We start from the raw sequence: 18,323 nt of genomic DNA on the forward strand, positions 1-18,323 counted from the left end.
AAATATTTAATAAACAGGGTTACACACACACTGCCTCTCTGTTGTCAGCTTTTTGGCTGAACAAACAGCAGTAGTGCTTTCAGTGCAGACAGCAGTAAATGACTGAAGTTACCCCCAGAATGGAAGGCATAGCTTTGTCTGTATTGGCAATTAGAGCAGCCTGGGAGTGAATTTTGTGGTCTGGATCAGCTGATGCTTTTTGGCTTGTGGTCTGAGTGAACACAATGACTGCACCCATAGAAGGCACTTTATAGTTCAGTCACATCTAAAATCATTCCTTCACATGAACCCAAAGCATGCATGCTTCTCATTCAAACCAAAACAATGACGAAGGTATATCCTCTGTGTTATCTCTGCATGCCCATTTCATGCCAAGTAAGGTTCTCATCAGCTCCCTGGTGTTTCTGCAGATGGCTGAGGTTGCTCACAGCCCAAGTTTCCTTTGCAAGGCCCAGTCCTAGCTCCTGCCCTGAGCCACTGCTTTCTTCTGTTGGTGCAACTCTGCTCAAGCAGCAAGCTGGAATACTTTTTAAAAACATGGTTAATTTTCAGACACCTTAGTTCTTTTATCTAGCCGATGTTTCACGGCACATCCACTTGAGAAGCAGAGCCAGATTTATGGAGGTAAAAAGAGGACAGTAGTTTTGTTTTGTTTTATTTTCTCGTATCAGTAAATGAAGCTTAAGTTGGTTTGAATTCCATTGTGAATCCACTTCTTAAGTACATATGCATATGGCGGCTCCTAAGATAAACAGGAACACCCTGTAGTTACTTTTATTGTTGATTTAATTCAGCTACAACTAGGGCTGAAAGAATTATTAAACAGGGTATAGCTCAAAGGTTTTACGTGCTATTTGGGCTGTTTCAGGCTTTCCCTTAACTCTCCAGACTCACAAAATGCAGGGAACACGGGACTTATAAGAACTTTTTCCAAGAGAAATGGGATCATGCCCTTAATCTGAAAAAGCTCCATGTTCTTCTTTCTCTTTTCTCATTTTTCCCCCTTGAGAAGTAGTAATTTACACTTACAAGGAGTCTAAATAGAGTGCTTTCAAGGAATGGTGCAAACTCAAGTAACAAAATGGTGACTTGAAAATATTACTTGTCCCATTTTCTGCATACAATAGAGGCTAGTTTTTTGCTTTGTTTTGTTTTAATTTGTATTTCTTTCTCCTCAGTTGCCCTGAGGTGTGATAGATGATTTGCATCTGCCTGACTGTTAGGACTATTAAATACTGGTAATCTTGAGATGATCTTTCTATGTCTGTTCAGTTGCTTGCAGTGTATTAGGATATATTTTGCAATCAAAAATTCCACCATTGCTTTAAATATAGATTTTTATTTATTTATTTATTTTAATGATTAGGAAAAGTTTGTTTAATCTGTTTGCTAGGTTTGGTCTATTTTATTGATTGATGGATTGAGTTGTAATGTTGTGAAAAGTAATCTGTTCGTGGACAGAAAGGAGATTCTTATCATACAAAACACAGGAAATCACAGATTGACTTTATCCCCAGGAGTAAAATCTGGTGAACAATAGAAAAGTGCTGGTATTGTTCTGAGGCATTTATTATTACTGTAGGATTTTGCACTACACAGAGCTTTATTTACACAACTAAATACCTAGAAAAATACCCTTTGTGATCCAGGAAATAGTTGATGGTTAATAGATGAGAATCTACTGTTTGAATCATTTTTGTCTTCTCCTTATGCCTCCAACGGTACTTACTTAAATAAGCAGAAAAGGAGAACTAGAAAATCTTTCAGTAAAACAGTAGTGAGATGCTATTCCCTTTGCAGAGAAGGATTACTGTTAAGAAACCTTTGCAAGTTCCTCTGTATTAAGCACACTGCTGTCTTACTCAGAGTATTAAAGTTTAACTGAATAGCAAAAATTTGTAAGTTCAGTATCTCAAATCTTTTAAACAAAGTTCACACAAATAACATGAAAATTTTCAGCTTCCCCGTGGACTGGAGTAGCAACAACACAAATGCTAGAAATACAATATCTGGTCTTAAACCACAATCAAAACTGACTATATTTAAAGCTACAGCATGTAGCTCAAGGAAAGTATTTCTGCTGTTTGTCAGTACCAGGCACAGTGTGTCAAACTTAATGTTTGTCCCTGGGTGACTGGCACAAATCCAGGATCTTGTATATGTGTGTTGCTACCTTCCTAAAGAGAAAGTGAGGCTGTAGTGCTGTTTCTGAGATTCATCCTCACTGAGATGTGTTGATAGAACTGTTACATCTCCTACAGCGGGCAGCAGGCTTATTGATGGTGGTTGCTCCAGACTGTCCGGGATTTGTAGTTCTGCTTTGTCTTGAAGTAAAATACAAAACAAAGCAAAAACAAAACAAACCCCAACCAGCCTCCTCCCCCCACCCCCCCCCAATAAACTAACAACAAGCTTTACCACTTCCTCTGTCTCACCTTTATGTTTGCATGAGCTGTATCAATTTCTTACCCAAATACATATAAGACATATTGTCCTTTCTTGTCCCATCTCTAAACCTACAGACTTTTCAATGTAAGGATGTGATTTTGGATCACTATCCATGTGTCCATGAGTATGCAAGACCTGCAGGTGTTGGGGCAGTGGCCTTGGCCCCAGCTATGGCAGGGAGCAAATCCACAGTCCAAGCTACTGGCCCAGTTGCCTGATGGGGACTTGCTTGCAAAAACACCATGTGATTTTTATGCAATCTTGAGTAGCTTTTGGGTAGCATTTCCAGCTGTTGAAGAGTACCAAAGCAGAGCCCAAATGATGACTGGAGGGCTGGGGCACCTGTCCTATGGAGACAGGCTGAGGTAGCTGGGGTTGATCAGTCTGGAGAACAGAATGCTCTGGGGAGATCTCGATGCAGCCTTTCAGGACCTCATCTTCTTTTTGTTTTTAAAAGATCACACACACTTTGAACCACAGAATATTCCGATGTAGAAGGGACCCATAAGGAGAGCAGTGCCCAAAACGCTCACTGACCCCCTCCAGCTTGTAGCCGCGACTACAGCCCCGATTAGTACCCTCCTTCCCCAGCGCCCATCACTACCCGTCAGGCGGCGGCGCTCGGTGGCAGCCTCCGCCCCGTCGGAGCGCACCACCAGTCCGGCTGTGTGGGGGTGAGCCTCAGCCACCCCGCGGCCACCGTCGCTTCCCCCTCCGGCCCCGCCCCTCGCGGCCAATCACATGAGCGAGCGCAGGGGCCGCCGGGACGGGCGCTACCCGAGGGGCTCGGCGGAGGCGCGACATGGCGGTGTGGGCCGCCTGCTGAGCGTTAGGCCGGCGGTGGCCTCGGCGGGAGAAGCGGAACTCGGCGGAACGAGGTGACGGGTCCGGCTCGGGCTCCCCGACGGCGGCGGCGATGGCACAGTGCGTGCAGTCGGTGCAGGAGTTCATCCAGGACTCGTTCGTGCCCTTGGTGGCCGCGCTGTGCAGCGAGGAGGCGGAGCGGCTGACCCGCAGGAACAACCTGAGCTTCGCCGAGCTGGTGAAACCCTTCTGCCGCCTCACCTCGGAAGGTCGGTGCCGGCCGTGGGGGCGGGGAAGGCGGACGCGGCTCCCTTCCTCCCGCGGGGGCGAGAGGCAGGGCGGGGAGGATAAGCCTTACCCTGCCTGTCGGTGCGGGGCCCGGGTGTACCGGGCTGGCCGGGTTGTCCTTTGGCTGTTCTGCATCTGTTTGCTTGTCGTTTTGTTTTGTTTTCTGTGTGGTCTTGGAAGTTAGGCTGTTCTTGGAGACATCGCAAAAGGCGGCGGGGTCGAGGGGAAGGGTGTCTTTAAAGTGTGTTCGTCTAGGCTGTTGTCTGCCTTGTGTTTGGAGACAGCACTCTGGCTGTGTGCTTCTTGCTACCCAGCTTCAGAAAGCGTGGGTGTTCTTGCAGCTGAAATCACAACCGGCCTTCTGGAAGGCGTTTACATGGGTAGACAGTGATAGGACAAGAGGGAACGATTTTAAACTAAAGGTAGGGAGACTTAGATGAGATGCTGGGGGGAAGCTTTTTACTGGGAGTGGTGTGGATATCCCACCTGTAAGGCCAGGGGTTGGATGGGGCCCTGGACAATTGGTCTAGTACTTGATTTAAAGCTGACAGCCCTGCCTGTGGTAGGGTGGCTGGAACTTGATGGCCCCTTGAGTCCTTTCCAGCCCAAGCCATTCTATGATTCTCTCACCTGTTGTTTTGTCATATATTCTTCTTTGTTGATGCTTCTGTGAGTGGGAGCTGTGGAAACAGAAAGGTGGAACTGAACTGGTTATATGGCATGGATAAAAACAACCATATAGAATCCCAGTAAAACTAGGAGTTGACCACTTTGACACAAAAATCAGGTTCTTTAATATGTAAACCAGGCAATAACTTAATCTAATCTGTGCTCTTTAGTCCACTGTTTATCAGAAAAGAACTGCAGAGCTGTTCATCAGTGCAGCAATGCGGTGGCTTTTGTCAGATTAGGTTTTTGGCAGACTGCTGGCTCAGAGAGACTTCAGGTTTGTGTTGAGAAAACAGCAAGAAGATGAGGCTTGTGCTGTCTCTCAAGCGATGTGTATCATATTTAAGCACTACTTCTCTATAAACGTGGGTTTTTTTTCATGAGCTATATGGAATGCAGTGCAGATTAAATAAAAACAAAACCACAGAGGCAGAAGCTTCAGGCCCTTGAAGTTTTGAAGTTCCTGAAATTACTTAAACATCTGTTTTGGTTCTTTGGTAATAAGTAGTGCATGTAGAAAACAAAACTGGGCATACTGCTCCAAGCGGAGCATTCGTTCTGAAGGACACTTAGTTTTCTTGTTGCTCAGTTGTAACTGTTTTTGTTCGGACTCTTGTAGCAGTTAAGGAGCTTTCAAACCTTGATCGCCCTCAGTATTCCAGTGTAAGTGCGGATCCCTATGCCATATCAGTGCCTATAAATTGAACCATTTTTACTCTCTAGAGGAGTTGGTTATGGCTAAAGCTTAAATTCCCTCCAAGTGCTATAAGACTTTGATCTTGTTAGTTGGGGTACTCTTAAAGTTTTTCTGTACTCCTATGAAAACTTGTGTCAGAAAGCTCTACTGTTTAAATTTTATTAACTCATAACTTTTGATGCTTCTGTGACAGGTGTTCTGTAGGCTCTGTAGTGTAGTTGTATAAATAAAGATGCTCATTTTTATCTAAATTGCTGTGATCCAGTTTTCATTTCTTAGGCACAGGTATGAGATTGTTGTGAGGAATGTTTGAGAATAGAAATCCTTACTGTTCTCTTTAAGCTAGCAAACTGACAGCGAGAAGTACCCTTTTCAAGGCCTCACCCAGGCTGGGAGAACTGATACACTGAAGATGAGTGCAGTGAGGTTTGTGGCCACCCTACTGTATGTGTTCTCACAGCGATCAGCACGCTGCTGGCTGGATTGCAGTTACTCACTCCAAGTGTTACTTCCTTTACCAGCTTAGTGGAAAATGCTTTAAGCAACTTCTCGTGGTGAAAGGTGGTGTGCATGTGAGGATAGGCAGATTGGTACTAAGTGCTGTCTTCAGACAGAGAACTAGTTAAGTGCAGTAAAATTGTTGTAGAGTTTGCACAATGCTAAACAATTTCTCTTATCTTCTAAATACAAGGTTGCCAGTGACAGGGAAGCATGATTGTTGCTGTCTGCACAATCGCTATTGCATGAATGCTGCTAATTGAATCAACATATGAGACTCTGGAAACAGCAGATATTTTTGAATTGCTGTGTGATAATAGGTTTGGCCAGGCATTAATATTTGCCCATGTTGCTTTTCATTGCTAATTGAGAGAGAGGGGTGACATATAGCATAGGAGATTGTGTGCATGTGCACTTGACTGTTTTACTACCTATGATTGTTTTGCTGTCTTCAGTTTTAAGCACTTATTTTCTTAATAAGGAAGGAAATAGGATGTAGTTTTCTTATTAGTCCCTCTTTACCTGGTGGTGAATTCACTGAATTTCTAACATTAAACTCTCTTGTATTCATGCATGCTGTCAGTGCACCTGTGTTAATTCTTGCATTCTTCTGTTAAATGAAAAGGTCCTTTGCTGGTTTGCTACTGTGTTCTTAGTTCAGTTATAGTATGGATTCTCTGTAGTCTGTGATTTCTGTAGTTTACCAAGGACTGCATGTTCATCAGTGCTCTCTTTTAGAGAAGGAAATGAAACTCCTGATCTATGTGCAAAATAGTTTCTGTTCATCAGAACAAAGTTGGACTTTTTGCTGCACACTTGTTGCTTATTCCTCAAACATTAAGAGATGTGAAGGCCCAGACTGCTGTTAGGCTCTTCATGTGGTATTGAACCATTTGCTTCTTGCTGTTGCTGAGCCCAAGGAGATCAGCTGATTTCAAACAAACCCACAAACATATGAGGTAGATGCAGTGGGCCTCTGTGCTAAGTACTGGTCAGCACTAATCTACTGATGAACTTCTGCCCCCGAATGACTTGATAGATTGCAAGGGTATTTTTGGCGACATCAGCATAAGCAAGTAGTGGTGTTAGGAAATCCTAAGTGCAAGTTAAGAGCGCTTCTAAGCGTCATAGTGTAGCTGCTGGTAATTAAATTACATATTGAATGATAAATGAGAGAACGACTTCATTTTTCCAGTTAAAATTTAACTTTAGACAAAAACAAAGTTCCAAACTTACTTTCTTGAAAGTAATAAGGTCTATCACAAAGTGTGTTGTAGATTTTATACCTTCGCATTTATTCTGAAAGCAGCAGTATTTTTAACTGCAGTGTTTGTTGGTGATAGTTGCTGCTGAATTCAACAAATGCATTTTGTATAGGCAAGCGTATTTCCACATTGCACCTCTTTTTAATGGTGAAAATGTGATAGGAACTTGTGCTGTCTTGGTGGAAGAAATAGTGTATACTTAAAGAGCAAGTGTCTCTTCAAGATAGCTTTGGTTACTCTTTAACCAAAGCATTTTTTTTTGCCCTTGAAGCGTAAGGGGGGGGACTTCTCATAGCTGTCTGATTCTAAGCCTTTAATGGGGAAGTGCTGTGGGAAGGCTGTCTATTTGATGAGCTTAGTTTGATGTTAAAATTCTTTTTGTGAGCATTTTAGCCAGTGCTTGAGTTTTCTCAGGTTCTGATAGGAAAGATATTCTAGTGCACATTATTACTTTGGACAAAAGATTTTCTGAGATACTGTTATATATTTCCTTCAGTAGTCCACAATATATTGTAGTAGATTGTAATATTATAGGTGAAATATTGTAGTTGATTTTTATTAGGGATTAAGGCAAGAATTCTGAATGTCCAGTTATGTTCTTTCTGTTAGTCCTTAGTGTTGCATGTACGCCAAAAGAATCATCTATATCTTTTATGTGCACTTGTATGTTTCCCTTGTCTGTGGCTATAGGAGGGGGCTGTGCTGTGCTGATAAAGACAAACTGGTCTCTTTGTCCTGTGTCACTGCTTGTTCCTCTTGCATTTAATCTTTTCAGCAGTCGTGTGCTGTAGTGTAAGTAATTTGAGTATTAATAATTCATTTATCTGATACAGTTGGGGGGGAAAAGTGTGCAATTCTATAAATGGAGTTCTGCATTTACAAGTCATATGAAGCTCAAACTATTGCTTCTGGTAAAATGTAGAGCTATCTATAAGATAGAGGAGAAACTGTAGCCTGATCATTTTTCAGGAAGGAATCAATCACAGAATTGTAGGGGTTGGAAGGGACCTCTAGAGATCATTGAGTCCAACCCCTGCCAAAGCAGGCTCCCTACATCACGTCACACAGGTAGGCGTCCAGGCGGGTCTTGAATATCTCCAGAGAAGGAGACTCCACCACCTCCCTGGGCAGCCTGTGCTGCCCAGACTTACCAGTGCTCCGTCACCCTCACTGTAAAGAAGTTCTTGCGCACATTCGTGTGGAACTTCCTATGCTGAAGTTTCAGCCCATTACCCCTAGTCCTGTCCCCATGCACTACTGAAAACAGACCAGCCTTGCCACTATGACCCCCACACCTCAGGTATTTATAAACCTGGATCAGATCCCCTCTCAGCCTTCTTTTCTCAAGGCTAAACAGACCCAGTTCACTTAGTCTCTCCTCATAGGGGAGAGCTAGACCTTAGACTGGAAGGTAGGCTAGTACGGGTAGGTGTAAAAATTAAATGTCTTGTGAATTGATTTTCTTCCTTTTCAGGACTCTGGAAGGTCTTCTAATGCCTACTCCCATACTCTCCCCTCCCCCAAACAAATAAAAAAGCAAACAAACAACAACAACAAAAACAACAGAAAACAACAAAACTAAAACAGAGATGTGGGGATTAAAAGTAATTCTATATTATTAGCAGAATCAAGTGTGATCTTTGCCTGTGATATTTTAGCTTTTAATATGTGGAAAACAAAGAAAACTACATACATGTGTTTGTGTGCAATTTCAACGTTAACATTCTGTACGGTGTTCCTGTTTGTTAACCATTTAGTTAAACTTTGATGACTTGTCCTTTGGGCTTGGTGCTGGAATTCAGATGCTTGTTTCTTGTGGATTTGGGACTATTTCTTTCACAATGTTCTCTGTCTGGTGGATTTGTTAGAGAAGTACCTCTTAAAAAGAGGAAATTATTTTGGGGTTAAGTAACACAAAGCCCAGGCAGCATAAACCATAGTATGATGTTAACATAAGGCTTGTTTTAATAGTGAATCTGCTTATCTTTTGGAGTATTGTTTATTGGCAAGCATCTACTTAACTTTCTCTAGTCAAGCAATCTCTGAACTAACTTAAACACTTGTCATTTCTCTGTGGTTCTTGCACAAACATGATGTCCATGGATGCTTTACCTGTGGTGGTGTTGTGGCTGCGTGCTGTAATCCACTACTTCATGCAGACTTCTGCATAATTTTGAAACCAATATTTAATGTTCATATCATTTCCTTCTGATTTTAATCTAGCACTTAAGGGTGAGTCATGCTGTTACTACTGTTGATTTTGTTTTCAGTTGACCTGCCAAAAGTTTACCACTCAGGAAATGTAACTTTCAATAATGCTTTCTTGAAGTTAATCAATTATGTGTTGTCACTTGAAGAATAGTAAAGTTCTAAAACTGTTATTTAAAACAAACAAACAATAACCAACAAGATGATCATAATGAGCATATCCTTTAATTCCACTCTTTGGAATGTGAGGTGTGCATTCCACTTATGTCTACTAGAAGCTTTCAGTGCAAGTCAAGTATATTCCACAAGGTGTGCAGCAGTGTAGGCATGTTCTGCTTACCTTTCTGTCAGCTTGTCTAAATGAACTTGATGTTGACCATTAAGTAAGTTCTTCCTTCTCCCTAATCCCTACTCCATTATTTGATGCTTGGTTATTATCAACTGAGTTATTAAACTGTTAGTGAAGTTTAATGGGGAAACCTTTAAGGAAGTTTGCTGGATAAATGCTAGTTTATATTAAATATTCTAACAACTGCACTCTTTATCTTTTTTTCTTTCAGTGCACATGAGAGATCCTAATAATCAGCTTCACATAATTAAAAATCTGAAGATTGCTGTCAACAACATTATTACTCACCCACCTCAGCATGGTGCCATTCGAAAGCTTCTGAATGATGTTGTGTCTATCAGTCAGCCTGCTGAAGGACTAGTAGCTAATGTAATCACAGCTGGAGATTACGATCTCAACATTAGTGGTAAGTAACGATATCATATTTTTCAGTAATTCAAATTGGGTTATACTGTAAGGTTTCTAATCTTGCTTTCACATTTGTGGCATACATTAAAGTTGCTTTCAGGATTGATAAGTTCTGATCAAGTACAGTTTTCAGTACAAAAATTCTCAGTTTTTTTTATATACACATCAGAAGAATAGTTGAATGCAATTAATAATTCTGTAGTTAAATTTGTTTCCCACTGTTGTAGTTCTTGTGAACTTCTGTAAAAGTGCCATGCTGTAGAAAATGATCTCAGATTGGTTTATTAATTAGCTTATCAGGTTAGAGAATCTTCACTTCTTTGACGAATCTGAGATACTAACCTGTTACCCTTGACTGGGTGAATAGGTTAATAGTAATATATGGGGTTTACTTTGAAGTTAGACCTCCTGGCTTATTTTGTTGGTTCCTTCCTGCTTAATGCTTACAGTTCATAGAGTCATCATTAAGAACTGATGGGTAAGGAACTTCTGAGGAAAAATTAGTCTTTACCTCACGCTTTTTTTTTTTTTCCTGTTGAACCCAATGCTTTGTATTTCACTGTCAAAATGATTAGAAGAATAGTTTAGCAGTGATTTATTTATTTATTTATTTTTTCCCCAATCTCCAGGGGTAAGACATAGTGAATAGCAGCAATTGAGATCTGGTCTTGAGAGCTGAGAAGATTAAACTCCTCCCAATTAGAACCCTAATCCATTAAAGCCTTTGAGTACATACTTAATTCGAAGCATGTATGTGTTGCACTATTTAAACATAAGTCATTTGTTGTATATGGTTTGAAGTTGTACGTAGTTTGGCATGCAGTGAGGAAGTTGAGTCTTATAGGAAAATACAGTTTTTATGCTTTCTTTTTAACAGCAAATTCATGAAGATTAGTAACTGATGTTATATTTTTTAATGTTAATCATGAAAAATGCATAATTCTACAATTTCAGTTCCTAACATGAGAAGCTACATTTTCAACTTGATTTGATGTACCAGTAGTTAGACTTGGCTCTGAGAACTCATATTTTTGAGAGCTTTTTTCAGGTTTCCGTGCCTTCTTATCTGAGAAGTTGGTTCATTTTCTTACTGTCTTAATACAGAAATTTTTGTCTGTTGGAATTCTGGAGACTGGAAGACTCCCAAGAAAGCAAAATTGTTTTAGTGCAGAGAATGAGTCTTAATATTTCTGTTAGCCTCTGTTTTGAAGTAGGGGGAGAGAGTGATTGTGGCTTTATCTTACCATTTTTTGTAGTGTTGGGAGAAAATGCCTCTCCATTTGTTTTCCATATCACATCTGAGACTCCAGCAGTAAATAAGTCTTGCGTATTGTCTCTCAATGGTTAGGTTCTTATTTCCATTCAGACTGACTGTACGCTTGGCAAAAAGAAGGGAGGGTATCAGCTGTTGAGTATCGTACAGAAATATAGAAGCAGAGTTTTTGTCAATGGTTTATTGGATAGTTTGGCCCGGTTCTGTGACTAGTAGGGTGGAGGGATCCACAGATCTGCATCTCTGGAAAGAGGGGAGAGGGGACCCCAAAATAATTAAAAACAGCAGCAATGATCTGAGGAGAAACAAACTAATTTACTGAATATGGTATTGGAATACAAGATAACACACCATAATACAATATAATTAGAACAGAACCTAATAAATCAAATATAATGAGTAAGTGTCTGAGAACTGAAGGCCTCTCCATAATGCTGAGGTGTGAAGTACAGTCCTGTTGAGCAATAGGGAGGAGAGCCAAGGAAAAAAAAAGGGAAGGTCTTGTGACCTTTCCAGGGGTTTTATCTCTTCTCTGAGCACAGTGTTCTGGGGAATGTAGTTCTTCTTTCCTTCTGGGCAGGTGCCTGGAACTGGAGTATTAACTTTTTAATTCCCAGTGTACTACATGATGTTATGATGTGGAATACCAATAACCAAAAATCAGAAAACTATAAGAGTTCTGTAGTTGTGTGGTACACATCCTTAGGGCTTCAGCACAAAACATGAGCAAGAATTTCCCCATGGAAATGTGACATACTCTGATCAAATTTGCTGCTCTTTTTCTTCTGGTAAATTAGTTTTCTAGGATGTTACTATTGAAATATATTTGCTTGATCTTTAATGATGATCAAGTGTAACATATTAAGAAAGAGCATATAAAGAGATGGTTTAACAAAGTCAGGTGTGAGTATTTCCCGTACTGGGATCATGATACCACTCTTTTTTTTTTTAAAAAAAAAAAAAAGTTTTTGAACTGTTGTGGTGAATTATTTCAGTTATTTACAACTCTTTGTTGCATTTGTTAATAGTTTAATTCCTAATTCCATGATCTTGTAGTGATGGATCTGGTTCTTTGCTGAAAAGGTGCTTGCCTTCAGTCGCTCAAGCCTCTCCCATGTACTGGTGCATGTGAAGAGTGAAGGAAAGTGATCCCACTAAAGGCTGAATCCTTTTCTTCCAAATAAGCTTTCAGCTGCATCATTTCCATGACTGTTTGTTTAGGGTATCATGATACTAACTCTGGCATTCAGCATTTCAGGGATATGACAATAGAAGGGAGAATGTTGAGGCAAATATCTAGCAGCAAACCTTTTGACTGTATTATCACAGGCTGAGAGACCTCAGAAATTGGTGGCTTGCTCCTACTAGAAAGATAGAATTGTTTACATATAACTCCATTTCACGTTGTGAGGTGTGGACGAGCCTGAAATGTTTGTGACTTAAGCTATCTGGAATTAAATGTCTTCAGTCCCTGATGGTCCTGAACGATAAAGATTTTTCTTCTTCATGCTACCAGAGCGTAAAAACCAATAGCATGTTTGAACGTGACCTATTTTAGTGTAATAATACCATGTTTTTTCTATCAGATCGCTCAGTTAAAGCTAGTGTCCCCTGGTACAATAATTGGAAAGAGACTTTGATGGAACTGAACACATCCACGGTTTATTCAGGTATCTTTTGTGGTTGGTGCCAAATTGCCCTTTATTACTTTCTCTATGTGCTCCATCCACCTCTTCTTATCTTCTACAACTGTTTAGCACTTATCTTGATGTATATGTGCGTTCCTCCATTTTTTTCCTAAAATAAATGAATTAAATAAATAAGTGCTGGTGGTGGTTGATTAATTTTTCTTTTAATTGAATTTCTGCTGCTGTTAACCTAAATCATTTGGCCTTTCCATAGAGTCCTATGAGTGCGTAGTGGTGGGGTGAGGAAAGTGATTTGATACTGTGAAAACGCTGCCTTGTTTGGTCCTATGGAAATGTGTACGGTCAATAATTCTGTATTTCAAACATGTTTTTCTGCTTTTCCATAGTTTTTTCTTTCCTCCCCTCTTTCCAGGTAGTGGTGCATTGCCAACTGAAGCTGAACTATTAACTGTACCAGAGCATGTGTGTCTCTGCTATGTTGATATTCTTTCTGGCATATGACTTCTTTAAAAACAAAGTTTTGTGGCATATCTTTAAGACTTGTTTCTACCCAAATGCACTGGCTATTGTCCTCTGAACTTAAGTGAAGCTTGATGTTGTGATCTATAAAATGGCCAGATTTTGGTGTTTTTCAGTCTTAAACAGTAGTAAAGCTTGTGCCTTCAGTTAGTAATAGCTATCGTTTCTGAAGTGTCTTATTGATGCGCTACTGGATACTTTCTGAATGTACTAGGATACTGGTATCCATGAAATAAATCTTGTTTTGTGAAGTAACCAAAACAAAAAAAAATAAACCCTAGAATAACTAAAAATGCTTCTTCTAATGAAGTAGACTTCATAGTCTTAAGCTGATATTTATGAACAGAAAGTACCAGTTTTCTTTCTTAACAATTCTGAACAAATTAGAAAGTTACTTAAATTTCAGCTCCTCTTGTTTAATCTTCTGTAAATGTATACTGGAAAACTGAAAAGGGTCTGTGTTTCTGAATTACAGTGTTGCTGTGCATAGCTGTAATGACAAATAATACTATGTATGAATTTTTTTCTCTAATACTGTTTTTATTTTGAGTGGGGTGCATATTTATTTTAATAATTAGTATAAATAGTTTCAGCTCTGAGTGAATACTCTTTATTGTGGATATACTGAGGGAATTCAGTTGTATTTACTAGGCTGAATTTGAAAGGGTGAGAAATAGGTTTAGTGCATTCCTGTTTGTGGATCTGTCATATTTATTAAACTTCTGTGCTTGAATTCATCAGAAAGAGAAAACTGAAGTTAAAGCTTGAAATGAAAATGCAGTTAACATTTGGATTAACTTAGAATGTGAGTTAGAGAAGCTTTGGATGCCCCATCCCTGAAGGCACTCAAGGCCTGGTTGGATGGGGCCCTGGGCAGCTGAGGTGGTGGGTGGCAGCCCTGCCCATGGCATGGGGATGAAACTGGATGGGCTTTTAAGGTCTCTTCCAACCCAAGGCATCCTGTGATTCTGTAATTTTTATCCTAATCATAGAATTGCTCAGGTTGGAAAAGTCCAACCACAGTCTAACCATACTACCATAACAACCCTCTGCTAAATTGTGGCCCTGAATACCACATCCAAATGGTTTTTAAACACATCCAGGAATGGTGACTCAACTACCTATTCCAGTACTTAACAATCCTTTCTGTAAAGTTTTTCCTGATATCCAACCTCGACCACCCCTGGTGCAACTTGAGGCCATTTCCCTTCATCCTGTCACCAGTGAGAAGAGACCAACCCAGCTCTCATTGTAAGCACCTTTCAGGTGCTGGAAGAGAGCAATAAGGTCTCAGCCTCCCTTTCCCCAGACTAAACAGCCCCAGTTCCTTCAGTCTCTCCTCATAGGGCACATTCTCAAAGCCCTTCACAAACTTTTTGTTCTTCTCTGGACCTGCTCCAGCATCTCCATGTCCTTTCTGTATTGAGGTGCCCAAAACTGAACACAGTACTCAAGGTGGGGCCTAGTTTAACTTTGATTTGGACCCTGATTACTACATATACTACTGAAAAATATGCACGAGTCATTTTCTCATGGCTTGTTTTAGTAACAAACTGTATTTTTCTTTATTCAAATAGCAGGGGGTGAGGGAAAAATATATGTATGTATCTGTTTATGTGCGTACAATAGGCTTAGTAAAACCAGAAGTTTTTTACACCGTAAATCAAAGAGCAGTTAGTCAGAAAGATGATACGTGAACACTAGAAATTTGCCTTCTGTTGGTCTACTTGCCAGTGTGAGATGTACTGAATAGTAGACTGAGTTCAGTTGTGAGGTGTGAGTATACCTGACTTCTGTGGATGAAGCTGATAGAAGATGGCTGGACAATGTACAGTGAATCAAAAAGCATTAGCTTAGTGTGCTAGAAGATAATTGTAACATACAAATTGAATGCAGTTTGTTGAAGTCTGCCAGAAAACTAAGGGTTTGGGAGGTGACAGGAGGAGGTTAGGAGAGTCTTTACCTGAGTTGAATCAAGCAATAAGTATTCTTGGTGTCCTATGAGGAGAACAAATATCTTCAGAAATTAAATGCATTTTTCTGTACCAGCTATTGTTTTCTAGTTTGCAGGTGAGTTTACTCTGGATTCTAACCTTTCAGTGTCAAGTCAGATCATTAAAAATTTATTAGTTTATCTCTAGGGTCTCTTTTCTGTGTAGGCAAAGGAGATGCTGAATTAAGGGGACAGTAAAACAGTCCTGAAAGGAGTATTTCATGGCTACATTGTTGTGAGAAGAATTAGACAAGATAAGCTTATATTCTTTGAATAGCCCAGATGTGCTTCACTTACTTTGAGCTGATATTCTTAAATGTTAAAGTCTCTGTTATGAAAGGTTGTTTACACGTGACAGGTTAATGTAGTGTAATGTAATGTGCTCTAGTGGCACAATGTAGATCTGAACTTTTAGCTTTTGGGGTCTTGGTTTGGTCAGCTGACAATTAAACTGTTGCTGTTTATTTTAGCCAGGAGGAGGAAGAGGACTGCTGTCAAGCCAAGTCACAATGCTTTCAAAAAGCTTCAGAAAAACTGTCAGGATAGGGCTTTGGTAATTCTTGGTTCCTTTACACAGTTATATTTTAACTTTGCTTCTCAGTTGTTAACATTCCTACCATAGGCAAATACAATGATAGAAGAACTTTTTTACTTTTTCAAGCCTCTGTTTTTAGAGGAGTGGTAAGGAGTTCTTGCAAGAAATGAGTAGGTGAGCCTAAATACTGAAGAAGTTGATACTTAAGATTCTGTTCAGTTTCACAGAATTTGATTCAAAGAGTTAATTTTTCATCCTTGTGTGTATTTTGAAATCTCTTTTAGATTGTTCTCTTCATTTATTTGCCATGCAGACTCTGACTGTCAGGAGCTTGCAGGTTTTACTTTCATGTGTAGTATTTCATGGTTCCTTTTTTTATAAATGACTAAACAGAAGTTTGGCTAAATAATTACACTTGGTATTACTTTATTGTATATTTCAGCTACTACTCCTTGGTTTGAGTCTTACAGAGAGTGCTTTCTTCAGTCCATGCCTGCATCAGATCATGAGTTCCTAAACCACTATGTTGCATGTATCCTTTGAGTGTTACACAGACATTGGCTACACTAATGCAGGAGACTGAAATTTTAGTATTGCTTTTTTTGCCACAGTGCTTTGAAATATACCCTTTTTGATATGTCTGAGTGAACAGGATAATTTTGTTAAGAGTCTGCGGTTTTCTTTGTAATAAAACCCACATTTCTTTGTATTTCAAACTGAACTCTAAGCTTATACATGAGACTTAAGCTTACTCATCCTAAAACATTTTCTGTTGTAGCTCTTTAGGTATCTGCTGGTTATACCTTGAGCACAACAAAGACCACGTTGGGATGTACCTGCAGCCTTTTATGGCATTGCTAGTGGATGGAGGAGGGAAGATTGGAAAGGTGTGCTTTAAAAAAAAAAAAAAAAAGGCAACTTTCAGCTGTTTGGGGGAAAAAGAAGTTGCCGTTAGAGAGAATCTTATACAGAATTAATCTGGCAAAAAAATGATTCTGACCCTTGACTACTACTACATTGTGGTAGTGTTTAAACTACACCTTGCTTCTTGTCATCTTCTATTTAAAGTCTTTAGTTTGGTGAACAGATGTGGCAGAGCAAATTGTTCCTTATTAGTGCTAATGGAATTGCATTAAGGTAAAAATTGGAACGCATCTGCTTTTTACGCAGCAGGTGTTGTATGTTTATGAATGCTGGCTGTTACTGTTGCTCAGGTGATACCTTAAGGAAGTTACATTATCTTCCAGCATTTGAAAATGAAGTGTGCTGGAAGTGAACATCTGTTGTATTTGCACAAGAAACAGGTTTCATGTTTGATCTGGATCCGAAATATTAAATAAAGCATTAGCTGATGCGTATCAGCTTAAAAACAGGGTTCCGTTTCAGAGCTGGAACAAAGTTCTTGTTTCAGTTACAAATGTTAGCTAAATGACTGTCTAAATACTACTTCTGTTGAGATTTAGGTTGAATTCAAGTTGCACGTGTTGTTATGATACTGTGTTTTACTGGCCTAAGATAAATGGGATGGGTGCAACATTTATTTTATTCACTGCCTATTTTATCATCATTAACTGTTTCCAAGTTCTTTTGGTTAATGTCCTTAACATGAGTTTAGGTATGCTTGTAGTTTCCTCGAGTGAACCAGAGCCTGTGGAGCAATTTCTTAAGTTGTCGCAAGAGCAGCATCGAATTCAGCATAGTAGTGAATACTCTTATCCAAAATGGTTTATACCAAACACACTCAAGTACTATGTGTTATTGCATGATGTAAGCTCAGGTGAAGAGCAAAGGTAGGTGGTCTGTTTTCAGGTAAACTATTTGACTCAAATGCTTGTATTTATAAATTGCTTCTAGCATTAGACATGCAACGTAGTCTGTTAACCTGTATGCTGTAATCAAGACAGTCTTCTTTGAGTAGTATTTTTTATCTATTTTTTTGTTATATAAACACAATTAGTCTTGGCTTCTTGAAGTAGAAGCTTTCTTTGCTGGCTCAGTGAATTAGTTCTGAGATTGTTGGTTTTATTTTTGTGTAAGACACCAGTTTTAAAATATGAAATTTTATTCTAAATCCTGTGGATAAGTTGTCTAGGGTAGCTTGTGGTAAAATGGAATTGGTTGAATATCAAGACAGGCTGGATGTTTTTGTTTCTTTTTTCAGAGCTGACTCCATTTATGAAGAGATGAAGCAAAGGTATGGAACTCAGGGTTGCTATTTGCTGAAAATAAATTCTCGAGTATCTAACAGAGGAACAGATGAACAGATACCAGACCCTTGGAGCCAGTACCTTCAGAAAAACTCCATTCAGAACCAGGTATTGCAGTGTTTCAAAAACAACTTATAAGATGCATACAGTTGCCCATGGGATTGTTTCTTCTGGAGAAGAAGAGGTTCAGGGGAGACCTTATCACTCTCTGCAGCGACCTGAAATGAGGTTGTGGTGAGGTGGAGGTTGGCTTCCCACATAACCAGTGACAGGACAAGAAGGAATGGTCTTAAGTTGATCCAGGGGAGATTCAGGTTGGATGTTAGGAAAAAAATCTCTGAAAGTGTTCTGGAACAGGCTTCTTAGGGATGTAATGGAGTTACCACCCCTGGAGGTGTTCCAAGAAACATCTAGATGTTATACTGAAGGACGTGTGGAGGTATTGGTGGTGGGTGGACCGTTGGACTGGATGAGCTTAGAGGTCTATTCTAACCTTGGTGATTTTATGATTTT

General features: G+C 39.7%; 1 protein-coding gene across 4 annotated transcripts in view; it reads left to right on the plus strand.

The window, feature by feature from the left end:
• The first annotated feature begins 3,211 nt into the window (after nucleotides 1–3,211).
• The window catches only part of TRAPPC8 (trafficking protein particle complex subunit 8), a 49,553-nt gene continuing 34,441 nt past the window's right edge, over nucleotides 3,212–18,323 (plus strand). For 2 of the 4 annotated variants that reach the window (XM_072329741.1, XM_072329742.1), the window contains exons 1-6: nucleotides 3,212–3,521; nucleotides 9,438–9,632; nucleotides 12,494–12,577; nucleotides 16,046–16,135; nucleotides 17,219–17,393; nucleotides 17,765–17,918. In XM_072329741.1, the coding sequence (XP_072185842.1) occupies nucleotides 3,365–3,521; nucleotides 9,438–9,632; nucleotides 12,494–12,577; nucleotides 16,046–16,135; nucleotides 17,219–17,393; nucleotides 17,765–17,918 (855 nt within the window). In that variant the 5' untranslated portion in view covers nucleotides 3,212–3,364. The remainder of the gene's footprint in view (nucleotides 3,522–9,437; nucleotides 9,633–12,493; nucleotides 12,578–16,045; nucleotides 16,136–17,218; nucleotides 17,394–17,764; nucleotides 17,919–18,323) is intronic. The other 2 variants (XM_072329743.1, XM_072329744.1) reach the window with 1 other exon arrangement.

Source organism: Excalfactoria chinensis, chromosome 2 (genome assembly GCF_039878825.1).
Source record: "Excalfactoria chinensis isolate bCotChi1 chromosome 2, bCotChi1.hap2, whole genome shotgun sequence".
Lineage (NCBI taxonomy): Eukaryota > Metazoa > Chordata > Aves > Galliformes > Phasianidae > Excalfactoria > Excalfactoria chinensis.